General features: G+C 38.1%; 1 protein-coding gene across 2 annotated transcripts in view; it reads right to left on the reverse strand.

The window, feature by feature from the left end:
- CLGN (calmegin) overlaps positions 1-22,439 on the reverse strand; it is a 61,967-nt gene extending 39,528 nt beyond the window's left edge. The window contains exons 1-4 of one of the 2 annotated variants that reach the window (XM_047718493.1): positions 22,264-22,439; positions 4,979-5,064; positions 2,543-2,616; positions 1,816-1,874 (exon numbers count right to left, since the gene is read on the reverse strand). In XM_047718493.1, the coding sequence (XP_047574449.1) occupies positions 1,816-1,874; positions 2,543-2,616; positions 4,979-5,059 (214 nt within the window). In that variant the 5' untranslated portion in view covers positions 5,060-5,064; positions 22,264-22,439. Of the gene's footprint in view, positions 1-1,815; positions 1,875-2,542; positions 2,617-4,978; positions 5,132-22,263 lie in introns of both variants that reach the window. The other variant, XM_047718492.1, reaches the window with a different exon arrangement.
- Positions 22,440-23,437: the final 998 nt, after the last annotated feature.

The raw sequence follows: 23,437 nt of genomic DNA on the forward strand, positions 1-23,437 counted from the left end.
AATTTGAAAACTTTAAGTAAGTCTATTCCAAATGGGAACTCTATATCCCAGGACATATTTCTTAGGTTTGTCTACTCCTGACAAGCTCAGAATGAGCTTTATTCAAGTGGTACTTGATAGAAGTTGCCATTAACTACTGTGAATAATAAATATTCCTGCAAAAGAATTGAATATTAATCTTAACTACTAATCTCAACCACTTTGTAAGCAATGCTACTACTATCAATATCCAAAATACCATTTTCAGGATCTAGAACTTGAACAGATTCTGTGTTTTTCAAAGTTGCTCTCGAGTTGTTGCTAAAAGCCATTGAGAAACTACACTAAATCTAATATATGAGAAAATTATTTTCATGGATATGTATGTTTAATGAGATTATAGACCAAACTTGACTGCTAAGAAGTTTGGTTTTTTGCTTGCTTGTTGATTTTTAACTTGTTTATGTTTTAATGTTTAATTCATTTAAACATTAAAAGCCACTTCTGCCCAACAAGAAATAGAGATTGAAACTCACTTGTAAGATAGACAATATCTCAATTTTAGGCAACTCCATCAATGGATTCTTCTAAAATTACAAATGTGAAACAAATATCTACCTGAAGTTCTTGAAAAAAACTAATGTAAACATAGTTAAAAATTTTTTTTTATTTTTATTTTTAAGTAATCTCTACACCCAACATGGGGCCCGAATGCACACGCCTGAGGTCAAGAGTCACTTGCTCTTCTGACTGAGCCAGCCAGATGCCCTAAACATAGATGTTTTAAGTAAAGCATTCTGTTTAATAATGTGTATTTCTGTGGGTGTATTTTAGGTCGTGTTACATCCCAGCAGGCTTCCTGCTTCTGTGGGTGAAATTATTCTTTTCCCTAAATGGATTTAGAGAACGAATGCAATATTGTTTGATCTGTGCATATGGTAGAGTACTTTATGGAGAGTGTAAGCACATACAAACCCAGAGGAGTTGCTGGGATGGAGAATGCTGCAAAGGAAGACATGCAGGCACAATTTTCATCTCACACTAAGATAAACTAGAAGAAGGAAGTAGACAGCTGACATCCCACACATGCTATTATCTCATGTACTGTTCTTGTCATTGTTCTCATGTAACAGCCTGTTAGAGTCTGCATGTAAGGTCACATCCTTATGGTATGAGGTCCTCTCAGAGAGATAACCCCCACGAAGTCACCTTGAGAAGAGGCTGATCTTGCTTTAGGGTACAACCAAGGAGAAGGCTGATTTTAGACTAGAAGGAGAAAGAAATTCTTTCATCATACTCCAAAAAAGTCCTGTTAGGGAAGAAAAGATGACCCCTGCATACAGGACATTTCTTTCTATGGCTAAGCCTGAAGATAATGCTAGCAGAGACCCAATGACAGTGGATGTAGGGCTGGAAGATGTAGCTCCAGAAGGAGCCACAGATCTTGTATTTCTCGTAAATTTCCCCCTGTTCTGCAGTGGCAAGGAGAACCTTGCCCTCAGCTACAACTCGATGTAGGTGTGTCCATGCTTGAGGAGAGACAACAGAAAACGGCAGGAACCCAGGAAATACTGCTGCTGGACATGCAGTGACTATATACAGGGGAGTAAAAATTCAACTCTTCCAGAGTTAGGAAACCAGATGGCAGCTTAAGCACGGATCACCCAGGGACTTCCAGAAATATTAAAAGGAGACAAAAAACTGAACATTCTTTTGTGAAGCATGATGGGGCCCCAGACCCCATATACCTTATCTACATTTAATAGAAATATAATTTGTAAAGCTAGAGAACTCGGGTCATTCTGGTTTTATTGAATATTTAAATAAATATTTTACCATCATATATAGAAATCTCCGCATCTGTATCATCTTTCTTTGCTTTTGACAAGACCCACCTGTAAACAAAGATAAAAGCAAATACGTATCATTAAAACTAAAAACCAGCAATTTATAGACATAATGTACATTAGAAATACAACAAAAGATCATCCAACAATCACTTCTCATTAAAAAATAAATGCTTAGAGGCTAAATAAAGATGCCCATATAGAATCCTGCAAGGTTAGAGTTAACTCATACTTGGAATCCACAATTTACTAGTTGTATGATCATAAGTAAGATATACTAAGCCTCAGTGTCCTCACCTGTAAAATGGAGATAAAGATAGTACTTATCTACCTACTTAGGACAGTGTCTGGTATATAACAATCAGTAAATAGTAACTTTTTTTTTTTTAACCAATATTTAGGATGGAACACTAATTTGAATCTGTTATCTGAAATTAGATTAATAATATTTATCTTTAGGGATGAGGAAATGTTATAAATTTTTACTTTCTATTCGTAATTTATTTGTATTATTTTCTTTGTATAAATGAGTAACCCTTCAAGTTAAACATTTCTATCAATAACAAAAATGCATTATGGTACCGGTTACACTGCCAAATAAAGTACTTTAACATTTTTTTACAGTTTTGTAGTAGAGGTAATTTTCACAGACCAATAACCAGTAACTTCAAGTGTTAATTAAATCAAAGAAAACATTCTCTTGAATGAATACTCACCCAGCCAACCTTCCACTATCAAAAGTTTCTGTAAAATATACTTCTCCTATAGGTTGAGGTGTCTTATATTTAATCTAGAAAATAGATTTTTTAAAATCTAAGGTTATTCATCTTTGCAAATATTTTAATTAAATAATCTCACTAGTTAAGAACCTGGTATGTAATGCACATATAAGTAAAATAAATAAAAGGTGACATGGTCTCAAAACTTTATATCTTAGTGCAGTAAGATACAAGACAGTATCAGAGATACAATGCCAGAAAAAAAAATACTGTATAAGTGCAGACAGAGAACACACGGATTCCTTCTAACACAGGAGGGATGGGAAAAAATTCTATTAGAGAAGGCCTCATGATAGAGCTGACATGGCCTTGAAAGGAACTTAACAGGTGACAATATTTGGGAACACAAATCATTAGAAACAGAGGAAATACCATGATCCAACATGTATAAGATGAAAAACTTAGCGAGCATATAGACTAGTTTAAAATTAACTCATAAATTCCACTGTTACATGATAGAGGATGAGGATACCTTTTGGAGAGATTAGGAACCCAGAGCAGAAAAAGACTCAATAGAGAAAGCACTGCAAAGCAATTATCTGCAAAGCCCGGTTTCAAGGGCCCTGTAAGAGTTAGCGGCTGCGATGATGGTAATGATATTGGTGGTGGGGATATGGTGGTTCCTTTAATCCTCATAAGACGTCTCAGAGCAAAGTACTATTATTGCACCCAAGTTACATCCACTGCCGCACATTTAGATAGTTAGAGGACATCACAGGAGCTCAGGCTGCCTGCCTCCAAGCTCATACACTTAACTGCTGTGCTATACAGAACAAACCAACAAAACAATTTAAAAGATTAAGTCACTGACAAATTATAAAGAGATAATTTGAACTGATGAAGAATGAATAAGTTTGCCTAAAGTAATAGATCAATTTGGATCCTTTCTGAATCAATCTCTGTGATTCTATCTGTATGAGATTTGTTTTCTCAACCTTCAGGGAAAAGGATGCAGAAGGATTTTTTCTATTCACTGTCTCTACCCCAACCTGAGAGTACATTTCCCGTCTATTTAACAGGGTAGAAATCAATAATCAAACACAATTCCACGTAATTACTGAAGGGTCAAGATTCTAAATACCCAACTTTTGTATCAGCATGGACGGGACTGGAGGAGATTACGGTGAGTGAAATAAGTCAAGTAGAGAGAGTCAATTATCATATGGTTTCACTTATTTGTGGAGCATAAGGAATAGCACAGAGGACATGGGGAGATGGAAAGGAGAAGGGAGTTGGGGGAAATCGGAGGCGGAGAAGAAACCATGAGAGACTGTGGTCTCTGAAAAACAAACTGAGGGTTTTGGAGGGGAGGGGAGTGGGAGGTTGGGTGAGCCTGGTGGTGGGTATTAAGGAGGGCACATATTGCATGGAGCACTGGGTGTGGTGCATAAACAATGAATTCTGAAACACTGAAAAGAAATTAAAAAAAAAAAAAAAGATTCCACTTCCTCTCATTTTTACAAATGTCACCAAAGGCAGTGAAAGTGTTATGTTATCTCCCAATTTCTTTGAAGTATTAACCTTCCAATGACCCTTGTAGGAGCTGTACCTAAGTCAATCAGCAGCTCTCTGATTACTTACTTTCTGCAGATTGCATAAACTAGGTTGTAAAAGAAACGTCCTTGTGGAGTTTACAATCTAACAAACTCTCCAAGTAGGTGAGGCAAAGAAGTCTGTAACAGCTAAATGCTATGGTCCTTGGCCATTTAAGCAGCTGCTAGCACAACAGAATCGATCCATTCTTACCATCAAAAAGATTTCTGAAAAATTTTCCAATGGTCCCAATATTATCTATGAATGGTCTTCACTGTACAAGTTCTTCTGGACTGTCAGGGTGTACAAGAATCTCTGCAGGGTTCTTCAGACTCGTGTTAGTCATCACCTCAAACCACATCTTAACCCGGATGAGCCAAGACACAGGTGCCTACCTCATGATCACTCCCCTTTCTGATTCATTTTCTTAGCATTTCCTTTCCTCAGAGAAATAAGTAAAACTACTTGCTTTGCTTCTAGGAGAACTGCAAATTATACTACCTTATGTCCTTTCTGAAGAGGGCTGGCTGTGTCAGAAGTGAGATTGGAAACCTTTCAGATAGAAATCCATCAGTCCTCTTCAGTAGTGACAAATTCCTATTCTGACAGTAAAAACCTTCCCCATATTTACATTGAATAAAACTGTGCTAGGAACAATGCATAAATTTCTGTAATACATGGGCACTTTAAAACACAGCAAGAAGTTTTGGGGGAAAAAAAACAGCGTTTTCTATTCATTTACAAAATGAATACTGTCAGAACTGAAATGAATCTTAAGGGTTCGCGCTCCTCTGTATCCTGTAAAGGGATAACTTACAATTCATTTCACAATAACCTTACCTCTGAGGAGAGTTCACCTTCATTAACATCAATCTCTTCTGAATTTTCATCAAAATCTTCCATCTCAACACCATCATCCATAAATTCTGCATTAACTGAGATGAACAGAAGTGCCAAACATGGCCAAAAGCTTTGGAAATGCATACCGATTACCTGTGAAGTTAAAAGTTACCAGTGAAAATAAAAGTTGTGAAAAATAAGTACACTTACAAAGAAATAATTTCTCTTTAATACCACCTTTATTCTAAGATGGCTTTTAAAACAAACCATTGGCAAAATTATGTATATTACACTTTGAACAAATAAAAACACAAACGTCAAATCCCACAGGACACAGATTCTAGAGCTACCCACCTATCTCTATTAACAAAGGGCCAAGCAACACCTGGATGGCTCAGTCGGTCAAGGTCAAGTGGATGCTTATTGGTTTTGGCTCAGGTCATGATCTCAGGGTCCTGAGATCCAGCCCCACCCAGCGCTCTGCTCAGCAAGGAATCCACTTGCCCCCCGCTCCTCTCTCTCCCTCCCTTCCTGGCCCTCTTCTGCACACACACTCTCTCTCTCAAATAAATAAAATCTTTAAAAAAAAAAAAAGCGTGGACCCCTTTAAAAGAAAGAAATAAGGATCATGATTCTCAAATGTTTATTTTTTAATTACAATGTTGCTTAAGTATATATAAACATACAACCCGAGTTTCACAATGATGGAACCAAAGTACATCTACATATAAACACCAAAAAAAAAAACCTAAAGAAAAATAATTTTTATCACAATTTAATGTGACAGTCTTTTCATGAATCAAATCACAGCTAAAAGAACAATCAGAACTGCAATCAGGTTGACTAAGTTGGATTAACATTCTTTTACATTTATCATAATACTTGGATGACTCAATAATCTCACCATGTCTCCATTTAAATACTGTTAAGTGTCCATTCCTTATTGTAGCATTAGAAACCAAAGAGAATTTGCCTGCCTCTTGGCAGAAATATATGATTTATGTCTTGCTCTCTTCCCATTAACATGTTAAAATTCAAGGTTTATTTTTTGGTGCCAATGGCCTTTCAAACGCAAAGTAAATGTGGACGCTGAAAGAATGTGGCAGGCCTTGGTTATATGGTGGGCGAGTGATCCAGATGACCCACAGTACAGCTCTATTATTTTTTTTTTCAGTTACCATCAACTTGACAATATTTTCAAAAAAATAAATTCTTAGAGAAAACTCTTACATCTTCCAGAAAATATCGATAGCTGGGTCTGCTTAAGAAACACCGGATTTATGAGATGAGCAATTTATATCCACCAGAATGGCTATAATCAAAGAGAGACATTAACAAGTGCTGGGAGGATGTAGAGAAATTGGTATCTTTATGCCTTGCTGGCAGGAAGGTAAAATGATGCAAGTTTTGTAAGATCATATGGCAGTTCTTCAAAATGTTAAAAACAGAACTACTCTATAACCTAGCAATTCCACCAGTAGGTATCTGCCCCAAAACTTAAATATAGATGTTTCAAGAAACATTTTTCGTAATAACCAAAAAGTAGAAACAACAACCCACATGTCCATCAACTAATGGTTAAACAAAATGTGAGCTATCTAAACAATAAAATATTATTTACCAATAAAACAGAATGGAGTACAGATATAAGATAGATGAATCTCAAAAAACATGCTGAGTGAGAGAGGCCAGGGATAAAACACCACATGTTGCAGGATCCCATTGAAAAGATAGAGGCAAATCCATAGAAATAGAAAATAGATATAGTGAGTGCCCAAGGAAAGGAGTGGGAAGAAAGGGTTAAGGGGTAATGAAGATTTCCTAAAACTGGATATGGTAATGTTCTATAACTCTGTAAATGTATTAAAACCCATTCACTTCCACACATTAAACAAGTGGACCTGAAGGTGTACAATGTATTAATAAAGCTGTTTTTAGAAATGGTCAGATTATAAAAAGCTTTCTTCCACATAGTTAGCCCGAATGATTAGAACTCTTTTTTTTTTTTTTTTAAATCTCCAATGTCAAAACCCCCATCCACCCACCCACCTCCCCTCTGGTAACCATCAGTTTGTTCTCTACAGTTAAGAATTTGCTACTTGATTTGTTTCTCTCTTTTTTCCCTTTGTTCTTTTGTTCTGTTTCTTAAATGCCACATAGGAGTGAGATCAGTATTTGTGTTTCTCTTGACTTATTTTGCTCAGCATAATACTCCCTAGTTCCGTGTTGTTGCAAATAGCAAGATTTCATTCTTTTTTAATGGCTAATATTCCAGTGTGTGTGTGTGTGTGTGTCTACCAATATATACCACAACTTTATCCATTCATCCATCAATGGACACTTGGACAGTTTCCGTGGTTTAGCTATTGTAAATAATGCCACAATAAACATAGGGGCACATACAGCCCTCGAATTAGTGTTCTTGTAGTTTGGGGTATATACTCAGTAATGCAATTCCAGGATCATAGGGCAGTCTATTTTAATTTTTTGAAGAGCCTCCACACTGTTTTCTACAATGACTGCACCAATTTGCATTCCCAACAATAGTGCAAGAGGGTTTTTTTACTCCACATCCTTGTCAACATTTATTGCTTCTTACGTTTTGATGTTAGCCATTCTGACTGGTATGAGGTGATACTGTAGCTTTGATTTGCATTTCCAAGTGATATTGAGCATCTTTTTCTGTGTCTGTTGGCCATCTATACGTCTTCTTTGGAGAAATGTCTGTTCAAGTCTTTTGCCCATTTTTAACTGGATTATTTGGGTTTTGGGTGTTGAGTTATATCAGTTCTTTATATATTTTGGATACTAACCCTTTATCAGGTATGCCATTTGCAAATATCTTCTCCCATTCATTAGGTTTCCTATTAGTTTTGTTGATTATTTCCTTCACTGCACAGAAACCTTTTATTTTGATGTAGTCCTAACAGTTTATTTTTGCTTTTATTTCCCTTGCCTCAGGAGACAAAAATGTTGCTACAGCTGATTTCAGAGAGATTACTGACTGCTCACTTCAAGAATTTTTATAGTTTCAGGGCTCACATTTAGGTCTTTAATCCATTTTGAGTTTGTTTTTGTGTATGGTGTAAGAAAGTGGTCCAGTTTCATTCTCTTGCATGTGGCTGTACAGTTTTCCCAATACCATTTGTTGAAAAGACTTTTTTTCCCATTGTATATTCATTCCTCCTTTGTTGAAGGTTACTTGATCATGTAATTGCAGGTTTTCTGTTCTATCCCATTGTTCTGTGTATTTATTTTAATGCCAATACCATACTGTTTTAATTACTACCACTTTGTAATATCACTTGAAGTCTAGAATTATGATACCTCCAGTTTTTTTTTTTTTCCTAAGATTGCTTTGACTATTAGAGGTCTTTTCTGATTCCACACAGGTTTTAGGATTGTTTTTGTTCTAGTTCTATGAAAATCGTTGTTGGTATTTCAATAGGGATTGTGTAAATGTGTAGATTGCTTTAAGTAGAATAGACATTTTAACAATATCTGTTCTTCCAATCCATGAGCATGGAAATGTTTTTCCATTCCTTTGTGTCATCTTGAATTTCTTTCATCAGTGTTTTATAGTTTTCAAAGTTGAGGTCTGTCACCTCTTTGATTAAGTTTATCCCTAGATATTTTGTTGTTTTGGGAACAATTGTAAATGGGACTGTTTTCTTAGTTTCACTTTCTGCTGCTTCATTATTAGTATAGAGGAACGCAACAGATTTCTGTTGTCCTGCAATTTTACTGAATTCATTTATCAGTTCTTGTACTTTTTGGGTGGAGTCTTTAGGGTTTTCTATATATAATATTATCTCATCTGCAAATAGTGAATTTTACTTCTTCTTACCAATTTGGACCTTTTATTTCTTTATGTCATCTAATTGCTATGGCTAGGACTTCCAGTATTCCGTTGAATACAAGTGGTTAAGAGTAGATATCCTTGCTTTGTTCCTGACCTTAGGAGGAAAGCTCTGTTTTTCACCATTGAGTATTGTGTTGGTTGTTGGTTTTCATTTAAGGCCTTTATTATTTTGTTCCTTTCTAGACCTACTTTGCAGAGGTTTGTTTTTTCTTTTTTACTATGAATAAATGTTGTACTTCTTCAGATATTTTTTCTACATATATTGAAAGGGTCATATGGTTTTATTCCTTTCTTTTACTGATGTGACATAACATGTGGATTGTTTTAGGAATATTAAACCACCTTGCATCCCGGGAATAAATCTCACTTGATTGCGGTATATGATTTTTTTAAAATATATTGTTCGATTCAGTTTGCTAATATTTTGTTGAGGATTTTTGCATCTATATTCATGAGAGATGTTGGCCTATAATTCTCTTTTTCTGTGATGTTTTTATCCGTTTTTGGTATCAGGATGATACTGGCTTCATAGAATGAATTTGGAAGTTTTCCTTCCTGTTGTATTTTGTGGAATAGTTTTAGAAGAATGAGTGTTAATTTTTTTCTTTTTTAAAAAATATTTATTTATTTGACAGAGATCACAAGTAGGCAGAGAGGCAGGCAGGGAGAGAGGAGGAAGCAGGCTCCCCACTGAGCAGAGAGCCCGATGTGGGGCTCGATCCCAGGATCCTGGGATCATGACCTGAGCCGAAGGCAGAGGCTCCAACGCCACCCAGGCGCCCCTTAATTCTTTTTTCAATGTTCGGCAGAATTTGCCTGTGAAGCTGTCTGGTCCTATACTTTTGTTTGTTCAGAGTTTTTTGATTGCTGATTCAATTTCATTGCTGGTAATTGGTCTGTTCAAATTTTCTATTTCTTCCTGCTTTAATTTTGCTAGGTTACACATTTCTAGGAATTTATCCACTTCTTCTAAGATGTCCAGGTGGTTTGCTTACAGACTTTTTATAATATTCTGTTACAATTATTTGTATCAGTTGTTTTCTCTCCTCTTTCATTGGTAATTTTGTTTATTTAGGTCCCTTCTCTCTCTCTCTCTCTCTTTTTGGTTAAGTCTTGCTAGAGGCTTATCAATTTTGTTGATCTTTTCAAAGAACCAGCTCCTGGTTTCACTGATCTGTGATAGAACCCTTCCTAATGAAATCAAAACTTTACATGAATATATCAAGTTAAATCAATAAATCAAGTTAGCCTTGGTTTCTTCTGTGGGACACTGACTATAACACTGAGGTTTACTTTGAAAAAATGCATTTTTTTAAATCAACTGATCTGCCATAATTGGAATATTCTATATTATAAAGTATGTTAATGCCACCATTTTTATTGACAAAGACAACACAAAAATTGATGTACGCTGTTATTTGTTAGGAGAGTTTGAGCTCCCTGAATCATAAAAAAGAGGTGTAAGTGAGATAGAAAGTAAAATTAAAGAGATCGATTTGACTCAATAACCATAGGTAGGTTTATTTAAAAAATTTTTTACTATTGGCACAGGAATGAGTGTATTTGCAAATTGCTTTTGAATTGTTAATAATTCTAAAAGCTTCGGTTCTCAAGTTTTAAAAGCTTCTCACAATTTCTATAACGTAGTAAAGTGTTTTGCTTGACTCACTATCAATAACATTTAAGTAAAACAGAAAGCATAAAACAATAGCAGTAATAACGATATGGGCCACTTGTGGCCCATATCTTCTTCTTCAAAATGAACACAGACTTTAGTTTCTTAATAATTAATTTGTTGAAAAAATATATTCTAAGTGCTTTTTTTGAGTTCTGGTGTATGGGGCTGCTGGGAAAGTTTAGGGAACACCAAGCAGGCAGTACTCTAATGGAACCCTATTCTTACTTCATCCAGAACAATCCCATTCTGTTTTCTATATTACAGTTCTTCCTAACTTTCCTTCAGAAATAGTTAACAAAGCTTCAGGAAAAAAGTTTAGAAAGTCTTTTATCTTAAAAGTCTGAATACTGTCTCTAAGGTTCTATGACTATAATCATGCATTTGCATAAAGGGATGAGCTAAATTAATCTCTGCAGCCCAGGACATGAGTAAGAAGGCATTACTACTTCCAATCTACAAATTGAAAACAGATATAAAAACTTGGTCAAAGTCACCTGGGTTGGAAATGTGAAACAAGATCAAAATCTAGAACTGTACCTCAATATACCACGCTACCGTTTAATCTGACCCCACTGCATTATCAGATGCTTTTTGATAGAGCAACAGAGATTACAAAAATGGTAATGGCACATACTTTGAACCTCTTGGAAATTTCTCAGATTTAGGTTATTAGTATTAAGCTAGGAAGATATTTACCCAGAAATGACCACATTACCTTACTACAAAAATGAAATACTTAAAAATAAACTGCTAGTGGTCACAAATCTCTCTACAGGCAATACAGTTCTACAGATAGTAGTCTCCATTTAAAAATGATGTAGTTCAAGGTCATTGCTGCTATTTATTACTTTTAAATGAGAATCAGAAATACAGACCTAATAGTTTCTGCTTAATTCCTGAGTGCTCTATAATTATTCAATGATGGACAAGCTGACAACTAAGAATTAAATCATGAAGGTCATAGTATTACTTGGAAGTTATCACACTATGGTGCCAATATGTCATTAAGTTCCAAACAAAATTGTGAGGTTTTTCACTTTATTATTTCTTAAAGGAGGTGGTAAAATATGGCCAGGTCTGTATTGTTGCATTGAGAGGCTGACAATGAGGTGAAACTACAAAACACAAGCAACTAATTTGTATAGTTAAAGAATTTTTTTTAATTGTGGTAGAATTTACAACATAAAAGTTACCATTTAAAACAATTTTAATCATTCAATTCAGTAGTGCTAAGTACATTTACACTGTTGTACAACCAATCTCCAGAACTCTTTTCATCTTGTAAAACTAAAATCTATACCATTAAACAACAACTCTCTAATTTTCCCTCTCTCAAGCCCCTGGCAACCACCCTTCTTTTATTAGCTCTAACATGTTTTTCTGGTAGAGCTTTTAGGTTTTGTCTATGTATAATATCATGTTATCTATGAAGAAGTTTTATTTCTTCCTTTTCAATTTTATTTCTTTTTCTTGGCCTAATTGCTCCTGCTAGGACTTCCAATACTATGTTGAACAGAAGCAACAAAAAACCCAGGAATACTTGTTTTTTCCTAGTTCTTAGAGAAAACGTTTTCAGCCTTTCATCACTGAGTATGGTGTTAGCTGTTGGCTTTTCATATATGACCTTTATTATATTGAGGTTGTTTCTTTGTATTCACAGCTTGTTGTGTCTTTATCCTAAATCTGTGTTGAATCCTGTCAAATGCTAGTACTGCATCAACCGAGATAATCACAGTTTTTCCCCTCTATTTTGGAAATGTGTTATATTGCACTGACTGATTTTCATATGTTGAATCATCCTAGCATGCCAGGAATAAATCCCACTTGTTCATGGTGTATAACCTTTTTTTTTTTTTTTTAAGATTTATTTATTAGGGAGAGAGATAATGCAAGCAAGGGGAGGACAGGGGAAGAGGTAGAGAGAGAATCTCAAGCAGACTCCCCGCTGAACATGGAGCCCGACACAGGGCTCAATCTCACGACCCTGCGAAGATGACCTAGGCCGAAATCAAAAGGCAGACACTTAAGTGACTGAGGCACCCAGGTGCCCCACTGTATAATCTTTCTAATGTGCTGCTGAATTCTGCTTGCTAGTATTTCGTTAAGGATTTTTGCATCAATATTCAGTAAGGATATTGGTCTGTAGTTCTCTTGCAGTTTCTTTGTCTGGCTTTGGTATCAGGAAACCACAGCCCTCACAGAATGAGTTTCAAAAAGTCTTCCTCTGCTTTAGTTAATCAAAAGAACTAGAGGAAGATTGGTATTACTTTTTCTTTTAATGTTTGGTAGACTTTATTAGTTAAGCCATTCACTCTTGTGGGTTTTTTTTTTTCCCTCTGATCATATATAATTAAATGGCCAACAATAAAAAAGATCATTTAAAAGGTGCCATGAATTTATAATTTCTTAAAAATCACACTCAAATAATCAAGGCTTAACAAAGAAATCACAATCAGAATCACTGAACATAACTGAGATGAAAAAACCATATGAAGAAACTTGTGGGCCGCTGTTAACACAATACTTAAAAGTAATGGGTTAAGCAGTCAACTTGAGTAGCTAGAGGCAAATCAAAATAAAGAATAGAATATCACTCTTGGGTTTTATTTGTTGGGAGATGTTTGATTACTGATTCACTCTTCTTACTAGTTCTAGGTCTGTTCAGATTTCCTGTTTCATCATGAAATAATGAATAGATTGTATGAAATAATGAATAGATTGTATGTTCTAGGAATTCACCCATTTCATCTAGATTACCCAGTTGTTGGCATACAATTGTCCATAGTATTTTCTTACAGTCCTTTTTATATCTATAGAATCAGGTATAATGGTATAATGTACCCTCTTCCACTTTGTCTTTTTTTTTTTCTTACTCAATGTAGCTAAAGGTTAGTTAATTTTGTTGATCTTTTTGAAAAACTAACTCCTGGTTTCAATGATTTTCTCTATTGTTTATCTACTCTCTATTGCATTTATCTCTCACTGAATCTATTATTTCCTTCCTTCTGCTAGCTTTGGTTTTTCTAGTTCCTTAAGGTACAAAGTTAAGTTGCAAATTTGAGATTTTAATTTTTTAATGTAAATGACAGCTATACACATCCCTCTTAACAAGACTTATACTGTATCCCATTAAGTTTTGGTATGTTGCATTTCTGTTTTCATTTATCTCAAGATATTTTCTAATTTCCTTGTGATTTCCTTTTTGGCCTTTTGTCTGTTTAGGAGTGTTTCTTTATGTTCCACATATTTGTGGATTTTTCTGTTTTTCTTCTGCTACTGATTGCTCATTTTATTATATTATAATTGAAAAAAACACTTTGTATGATTTCAGTTTTTAAAAATGTATTAAGATTTGTTTTTTGGCCTAACATATGGTCTATCCTACAAAATAGTCCATGTGCACTTAAGAAAAATAATGCATTTGAATCAATATTCATCAGTGATATTGTCTGTACTTTTCGTGTAGTGCCTTTGCCTGGCTTTGGTATCTGGGTAATACTACTCTCATTGAATGACTTTGAAAGTATTCCTGGCTCTTCAGTTTTTTGGATGAGCTGGAGGAAGATTGTTATTAATATTTATTTCAATTGACTGGTATTAATTTTTCTCTCTGTTGTTAGATGGAATGTTCTATACAATACATCTACTTGGTCCAATTGGTATATATTATTGTTCAAGTCTTCTGTTTCTTTATGATTTAAATAGTTGTCCTGGGGCGCCTGCGTGGCTTGGTCATTAAGCATCTGCCTTCAGCTCAGGTCATGATCCCAGGGTCCTGGGATCGAACCCCACATTGGGCTCTCTGCTTGGCAGGAGGCCTGCTTTTCCCTCTCCCACTCCCCCTGCCTGTGTTCCCTCTCTTGCTGTCTCTCTCTGTCAAATAAATAAATAAAATCTTTAAAAAATAAGAAAAATAAATAGTTGTCCTAAGTTATGCATATTCAATACAGCAAGCTTTCATTTATATGGTATAAGGTAGAACATTCAATGCTAATGCCACCCCCCCCACTTCCCTGCTTACAATAAACAAGCTAGCATGTCCAGGATTCTAAGCTTTCTGTGCATTCCTTACTCTATACAGATTGCTAAAATCACCAAATATCATCCGTGCCTGAGGAAGAAGGGAGGCACTAGAGAAGTGCATCCATTTTCCTGAATCTTTGATCTCGTGTATGTTCTCTGCACTGCTTCTGGGCTGATTCAATAACAAATTAAAGTGTAGGTAACTTTGGTCAAGTATGAGATAACCATTCTCACTGACATCTGAAACAAAGGCCAAGCAGCCCAATCTATCTCAAAGAGTTTCACCAACACCACTTAAAAGCCCCCTTCAATCTCCACTGTGAGCCCGCAATCACAAATTATAAAGTGCAGCTTGCTTACTGGTACTGAAGTAATGCTCACTCCCACATCAAAGGTGGCTGGAGCCCTAAAAGGAAAGGCAATCGCAGGATACCCAGTAATGTTGTAAAGTGTGAGATTGATGGCTGATCACCAAGCTTTTTTCTCTTTTTCCAGGGGACATGACTGGACTATATTTTCTTTGGAGTTAGGTGGGACCCAGCAAAGCCAATGATGCAGGTATAGTCTGAGTCTGAAGGCCTGAGAGCCAGGAAAGTCACTGGTATAACTTCCAGTCCAAAAGCTAGCAGGCTCAAGACCCAAACACAGCCAATGTTTCAGCTCGAGTCCAAAGACAGGAAAAGATGGAAGTGCCAGCTCTGACAGCCTGGCTGGAGGAATTCCCTCTTCTTCATTGGAAGGTCAGCCTTTCTGTTTAGTTCAGACTTTCAGCTGATCAGATGAAGGCTACCCACCCCGGGGAGGGCAATGTGCATTACTCAGCCTATCATTCAAATGTTTGCCTCATCCCCAGACACCCTCACAGACACACCCAGAAGAATGCCTGAGTATCTGGGCACCTCGCGGTTTGGTCAAGCAGACACGTACAATTAACAGCCACAGCCACCCACTCCTCCAGAAGGCCAGCAGCCAGAAACTGTGCTGGGTCTTTGGGATAGTTTTGTTTCCATTGTATTTGAGCATTACCTTAACTAATACATACTTTTGACCAAGACCAGGTATTTTCTTCCTAAATCAGAAAAACCTAGAAACAATGAAAAGACCTCAAGCAATATAGCAAAAAGTAGAAAAAGAACCATAACAGCAGAAATAATAATTGAAAATATAACTTTCTGGCAGTTCAGATACCACAGTACGATAAAACAGTCCAAGGAGCCTGGCTCTGATCCTGTAAAGTGAGAAACTACTTAAGTTCTGAGATTAATGAGAGGAACAGAGCTGAAATCCTGGATATAAGAATATTATTTGAATTATATACTAAGGTCATTTTCAAAATTATATTGATGTAAACATTAGAATGATATATTTACTTATGTATTTAGGATTTATACTACCTCCTCAGAGTTCCAAAAGAATAGCTGAAGGCATCATGCAAAACACAACATAGACAAAAATATAAGCCTGCTGAGGACGGGAACTCCTTCTCATTTCTGTATTCACAGCACCCAAGAGGGCCAGCACATGATGAGTAAGAACAGATACGCATTCACAGAATGAATGAATGAATGAACAAATGAACAAATGAGTTCCTAAGTGAGAGGGGAAAAAAGGGAAAAAGATGTTACGAAGCAACCAACTGGGAAGAGTTTGTTGTTGAGGCAACAAAACAGCAATACATTTAGTGAAAGGGTTTCTATGCACTTAGAGGGAAGCCAGGAATAAAATGAGGGGGGTTCTCACTGTCCAAAAAAGTCTACAAGATCCTTAAAGAAAAAACTGTTTTTTTAGAATTAACTGCTGGAAAAATTTATGGACTAAATCCTTACATAATAGATGTCTGTAACTACTGGTTTGAGAGAAAAATCATTATGTAAATACTTATGACACTGGCCCTCTAAAGTTTGTTAGAACATTGATAAAAGTAACATAATAAAACTTTTCTTTTCTTTTTCTTTTTTTTTCTTTTTTTTTCTTTTTTTTTTTTTTTAAAGATTTTATTTATTTATTTGTCAGAGAGAGAGCAAGCACAGGCAGACAGAATGGCAGGCAGAGGCAGAGGGAGAAGCAGGTTCCCTGACGAGCAAGGAGCCCGATGCGGACCTCGATCCCAGGACGCTGGGATCATGACCCGAGCTGAAGGCAGCTGCTTAACCAACTGAGCCACCCTAATAAAACTTTTTCTATAGTGAAGAGAGATAATGGTCTAGAAAGTTTGTATTTTATGATCTAATTTAGTATGGGGGAAATTAATCATATTTTTTAATTCTACTCTACATCTATGAAGAAACATGTCTTATTATGAGTTACTTGAGAATTTTGCTCCAGACAGACTGCATTTTAATAACCCAATTCATAATTTGCTAGAAAAGATAGTAAACAGAAATATCAGATTAAAAGGTTTTGTGTTACCATATCACAAAAATAAAATGGGACAAATTCTCACCAAAATTAGAGGGCATTCTTGGAGTTTTCCAAGTAGCAAATAGAAAATTCATGTAGCACACAGAAAATTCACTTTGAAGGATCATGGGAGATCCAACATGGAAAGGCAGGAAACAGTGGCATCTTAGAAGGCAGTCTTCTTCCAAAGACGCTGCAAGACTCCATTTGAAATGCAGCTATTTTCTCACCAAAGAAATTAGCATGCTTCAGAACGAGCTGCACACAACAGATCTGTTAATTTCGTGATGGCTGATGTGTCCAGAAATTCAGGGGAGGTCAGCCAGTTGATACTAACATTCATCATTCACAAGTTCATTTAACAAATATTTGATTGCCAATTATGTGTCAGGAATTGTGTCAGTTACAGTAATTAGCAAAACATATATAGCTCTTGATCTCAAAGAGCTTACAGTCTAAGATGGAAATCCGACATTGAAAAATTAACCCAGGTATAATATGTAAACCACAATAAGTGACAGGAAAGTAAGTTCGTTCTAAAATTGGTAGTTGGGGAACTGAATTTACATGGTAGGGGAAAGGTCAGAGGAAGCCTGCTTGAGAAAGTTACATTTAAAGTATGATGCAGAGGCACCCGGGTGGTTCAGTCCGTTACCATCGGACTCCTGATTTCAGCTCAGGTCTTGATCTCAGGGTCCTGAGATTTGGCCAGCGGCCAGTCTAGATCCCCTGCTCGGTGTGGAGTTGGTTTGAGATTCTCTCTCTCTCCCTCTCCTTCTGTTCCTGCCCCCATGCTCTCTAAATAAATAAATAAATAAATAAATAAAATCTTAAAAAAAATTTTTTTTTTAAAGGGGTCCCTGGGTGGCTTAGTCGGTTAAGCGTCTGCCTTTGGCTCAGGTCAGGATCTCAGGCCAGCCCTGCATCAGGTTCCTTGCTCAACAGGGAGTCTGCTTCTCCCCCTGCCTCTGCTGCTCCCCCTGCTTGTACTCTCCGTCTCTCAAATAAATACATAAAATCTTTTAAAAAGTTTTTTGTTTGTTTGTTTTTTGTTTTTTTTAAGAGTCAAGTATGATGCAAAGGAGAGAAAGGAGTGATTTCCCTAGGCAAGAACAAAGCAACCAGCATGTGATGAAGGAACTCAAAGGGGAAGAATGGGGCAGGAAGAATGAGCAGTTCTGTCTCGCGTACACATTATTTTCAAACATACTGATCCTAATCTTTGCAGCACTCTGTGGTGAAGGTATTGGCATCCCGTTTATACACAAAGAAAGTGTGTTCTTACTCAAGAATACAGAGTGCTGCTAAACAGAGGGGGAGACTCAATGTTAGGTCAAGTTTTAGGTTATACATTCCTTTTATTAAGGCTCTAAGGTTAGGAGGTTTAATTATTTAATTCTCACCAAATGGGATTAAAGTTCTAGGTCTATAAAATATAAGGTTAAATTTTTTACATTCCATCCTTCAGACATACATTCCAGTTTCTGTAGGTTTTATATGTGAAAAGCCATATTTTTATGTGTATCCAAACTATGACTTATATACATATGTATATAGGCTTATGTACTATAACTACATATAGTTAGTTTAAATGGCTTTTAAAATCTTTCTAGCAAAGATTTTTTTTTAAAGATTTTATTTATTTATTTGACAGAGATCACAAGTAGGCAGAGAGGCAGGCAGAGAGAGAGAGAGAGAGAGAGAGAGAGAGAGAGGAAGAGAAGCAGGCCTCCTGCTGAGCAGAGAGCCCAATACGGGGCTCCATCCCAGGACCCTGGGATCATGACCTGAGCTGAAAGCAGTGGCTTTAACCCACTGAGCCACCCAGGCGCCCCTCTAGCAAAGATTTTAAGGCAGTTTTAGGTTATATAAAAATACAAACACCAGCAAGCTCATGGTAATACATTACTATGATCCTTTAAAATTTTACAGAGTTACATAAATTTCAGGATATTTAAGAAAATAACTGGCTTACTACTGGAACTATAATGATCACATATTGGATAACATAAATGTCTCTAGGTATCTCCTCTCCCTAACAAAAGCTAAAAAGAATGTTATTTTTAAAGATTTTATATATTTATTTGACAGAGAGAGAGAGAGAGAGAGAGATCACAAGTAGACAGAGAGGCAGGCAGAGAGAGAGGGGAAAGCAGGCTCCCTACTGAGCAGAGAGCCTGATGTGGGGCTTGATCCCAGAACCCTGAGATCATGACCTGAGCTGAAGGCAGAGGTTTAACCCACTGAGCCACACAGGTGCCCCTAGAAAGAATGTTTTTAATTGTTAATACTTCTAATGTCCTATGGTAGACAGAATACTGATCCCCTAAAGATATTTGCACCCTAATCCTTGGGCCTTGTGAATGTTACCTCACACAGCAAAAGGGGCTTTAAAGATGGAATTAAGGTCTCCAGAGGCTGAAAACAGCCCTCAGCTGGCAGTCAACAAGGAAACAGGAACCTCAGTCCTACAACCACAAGAAACTGAACTCTGCCACCAACCTGAATGAGCAAGGAAGCAGAATTTCCTCAGAGCTTCTAGTAAGGAATGATATCCAGCTGACACACTGATGTTAGCTCAGTGAGACCTGTGTCAGACTTCTGACCTACTGAACTAGAGAAAATAAACTGGTATTGCTTTAAGATGCTACATTTGTAGTAATGGCAGCAATGACAATAATACTTTCATCATTCCTGGGCTCCTTGATTATAGCTTCTTTGAAATTGTTACTACAAACGAAGTCTTCATTGACAAGTATGATAATATTTTTCAGTTCTATTGACTACTGCTCCTCCTGACTGCCCCTTCTTGGAATCATCTCCTCCCTTGGTTTTCTTGTCACCATTCCTGATTCTTAACTCTCTTCCTTTTCTCAGCCTTGGACACAGGCACTTTCTCCAATCTTCTGTAAATGTTGCTATTCCTTAGGTTTCTGTCCCCAGGCTCTCTTCTTACATGACAAACTCTTGGCTTCTACCTATAAAAGATAGCCAAGGACTCCCAAATCTTATCCACAGCTCAAAAGTCACTCCATAATTTCAAATCACTATCCCATCTTCAAGGATGTCCCAAAGTTCTGCTAATTTGAACTTAGTCTTTCTTCCCAAACCTGCTTCTCTATCTATTAAATGTTCCTCCTCCCTTAACTGTACCTCCAGTCAACTAAACCAGTCAAGTCACTTGGCCATTATCTTAAGACTATTCTTTCTCATGGATCCCCTATGTCACTGGTGGCTGAACACACCTGGGCATTTCTTAAAGGTCTTGTTCTATCCCCAAGCCACGATCTGATTCAGGAATCTATCATTTCTGAAGTAGATTACCAAACTCTTCACTTTCAGTCTGGCCAATCTCTAAGTCTTTCCCCTACCTTCTCTCTAGCATGAGTCTTTTTTTTTTTTTTTAAAGATTTTATTTATTTATTTGACAGAGAGAAATCACAAGTAAGCAGAGAGGCAGGCAGAGAGAGAGGAGGAAGCAGGCTCCCTGCCGAGCAGAGAGCCCGATGCGGGGCTCGAACCCAGGACCTGGGATCATGACCTGAGCCGAAGGCAGCGGCTTAACCCACTGAGCCACCCAGGCGCCCCTAGCATGAGTCTTCTAAAACAAGTCTTATCTTACTGTTTATAAAAATGTACAGTTCTCAGCATAAAATCTGTCCTTTTAAGACTTATTTCTTTCGCTCCCTTCAACACTCACCTATGTATGTAATACATTAATACTATTCTGTATGCTGTATCTTATAACCGAGGTGCCTTTCTGCAGATCATTTTCAGTGGCTGATTGAGGTCTCACCCAAAACTGGTACATCTCAAAGGTAGAGTTTAAAAATCACTATTTTTAAAGTTTTAGTTGTCTTGCAGCTTTCGGAGGAACTCAACTACAGAATGATATAATAGAAAATACACTGAACTTGGCACATTCACACCAAGTTCGTAGTTCTATTATTGAAAAGGCAAGAGGTTAAAACTGCCTGGGGCTTGTTGTTTTTCATTTGTCAACTGAAAGGGTCAAACTAGATGATTTAAAAGGTCCATTAAAATGGACAATTCTAGCTTTCTATTTAAGAGCACTAAAACTTGCTAGGCACTGAAAAGCAGTAAAGCTAACTTATAACCGTGTTTAATTTCTAGACATCCATCAACATACTTATTCATATACAATAATTAACTATATCAACTAGATAATATAGATTATCTTGCTCTAAGGCTTTGGGGATAGGTCTAAATGGTATTGGACGATCCAGCCAACGAAACGTGAAGGCAGAAATGTAAAGTGAAAAGAGGCCAATTTACCATTACCAAGGGAAGGCTACCTAGAGTGATTAAAAGACCTAGAGTGATGTAAAAATTTTAAAGCAAGCGAAGTCTTAAGACTAGATCAGGGTTTTGATGGCTTTTATGAATCAAAATTTCAAACTTTTTTCCCAATTTGAGACTCCTTCCCACGGCCACTTTCTCTCTTCCCCTTCTGTGCTTTGTTGCCACTTGCTTTTAAATCCCTAGCAAATGTCTCTTTGTTGCTTGGGCGATGCTATAAATAAAATCAGCTAAAGCGTCTGATTGATCGTAAACAGGCTTTGGGCGATAATGAGTCTATAGTAATTAGGGCTTCACTGGATTCAACCCAACCCTCCCGCTCCTTCCCTGGTGGCGCACACCGGGCTCCAGGCAGTGCATCTAGGGAGTGGCCAGGAATTACAGGTCCCCGCGCTAAGAGGGTTGGGTTTCTTCGCCTTTACAGAGGCAGAGATTGCGTAAACTGCGCCTTTTTTGGTTTTGTTCACGTTTTCGTAAAAACTAGCGGGTAGGGTGAGCGGCGCCCAGACACGCCCCCACCCTCGGTACTTCCCTCCTGAGCGCGCACCTGCGCTCGAGCTTGGAACGGGGCTGAAATGGTAACCGCTGGAATAACGGACTCGGCTCCCTGGGGCCGCTCAAGCCCCCGGGGACAGGCCGGGATGGAGACGGCACCCGTCTTCTCTGCGCCCCAGCCCCAGCCCCAGCCTCAGCGCAGCAGGTGGACGCAGCAGTTCGGGAGGACCCAACGGACCCGGCGTGGCATCCACTTCTGCCGTCCGTGGCTGGCTCTCCTCCTCCAGAGGCCGGGAGAGCCCACCCAAGAACCTAGCTCGGGGCACCTCCAACCCCGAACTCCACAGCCAGCCCCTCACCTGGCCCCAACCTGTTCAGCCTGGAGGGTCGCCAAAGAAAGGGGAGCGGCCCAGGAATCCCCGCCCTGGGCGTAGAATCAATGACTCCCATTCCTCACCCTAGCCCGAGCAGAAAGAGCAGCAGGCAAGTGGCCCACTGCCCACGCACCTGTCTTGCGGGCCCGTTTTCGGCAGTGGCAGCTCAGATGTCCGAGTCGCTGCCACTTGGTCCCCGCGCTTCCCCAGACCAGTCGCGCCGGCGGCCGCCCAGCAGCGACTGCTAACCGCGCATGCGCGTGCGGCCGCAGGCTGGGAGGAGGTGGCGGCGGGAGGCGCGTGCACTGAGAGGCTCAACCGCCGCGGAGGGGCGCTGCTGGGCGAGGCTTGCGCTGAGCGGCCCAGCCAGCCCTAAGGCGCTTCTTCGGCTCGCGCCAGCTCTGCCACCCAGTCGTGGTATGGACCGGGCTCCTGGACTGGCATGGGACGCATTCCTCATTAGCCTGAAGACTTTCTCCTCCCTAGTTGCGGCTGTCTTCTTTGCATTCAGAGGGGTTCTGCCTAATATTGCACAGAAGTGGGTCCTGAGTTTTATATAAACCACGTTTTGAACAGTTCCCAGTTAGTACCCCAGGCCTTTCCTAGAGTTCTATATGTTAAGAGATGAGAAGTCATTGTGGTCTGCAAGGAGGCTTCTTACTTCGTGTGGGTGTGTGTATGATAAAGATCTATAGAATGTTAACATAATTGCTTTCTTTCCGAAATACTACCAGTAAGAATTGGTAACATTTATTGTGCTCACTATACTCTAGGGGTTTTACATCCATTATTTCATTTAACCATCACAGCAACCCAGGTGAAGAAACTAAAGATAATTACTTGTCTGAAACTTTGATTAACAAATAGGGTTCAAATCCAGGCCTGTTTCTCTCAGTGCCTCTACTTGTAAACAACACACCAAAAATAAAAATACAGTGTAAAGATAGGATTGAATCACAAGCTTCTTGGCCCCATTGATGGTTTGCCGTGCAGCTCTAATATTTTACAGTAAATCTGGACAGAATTTGAATAGCTGAGTTGTATGGTAGGCATATGTTTAACTGTTTAAGAAAATGCTGAGCTGTTTATGTTCCCAGCCGCCATGTCTGAGAGTTCCAGTTATGCTACTTTTCACTATTGCTTGGTATGGCCAGTCTTAATCCTTCCAGAGGTCAATCAATGACGTCTCATTGTGGTTCCACTTTTTTTTTTTTTTTTTTTTTTAAGAGTAAGAGAGAGGGCGGGGCGCCTGGGTGGCTCAGTGGATTAAAGCCTCTGCCTTCAGCTCAGGTCATGATCCCAGGGTC

Source organism: Lutra lutra, chromosome 2, assembly GCF_902655055.1.
Source record: "Lutra lutra chromosome 2, mLutLut1.2, whole genome shotgun sequence".
Taxonomy (NCBI): Eukaryota; Metazoa; Chordata; class Mammalia; order Carnivora; family Mustelidae; genus Lutra; species Lutra lutra.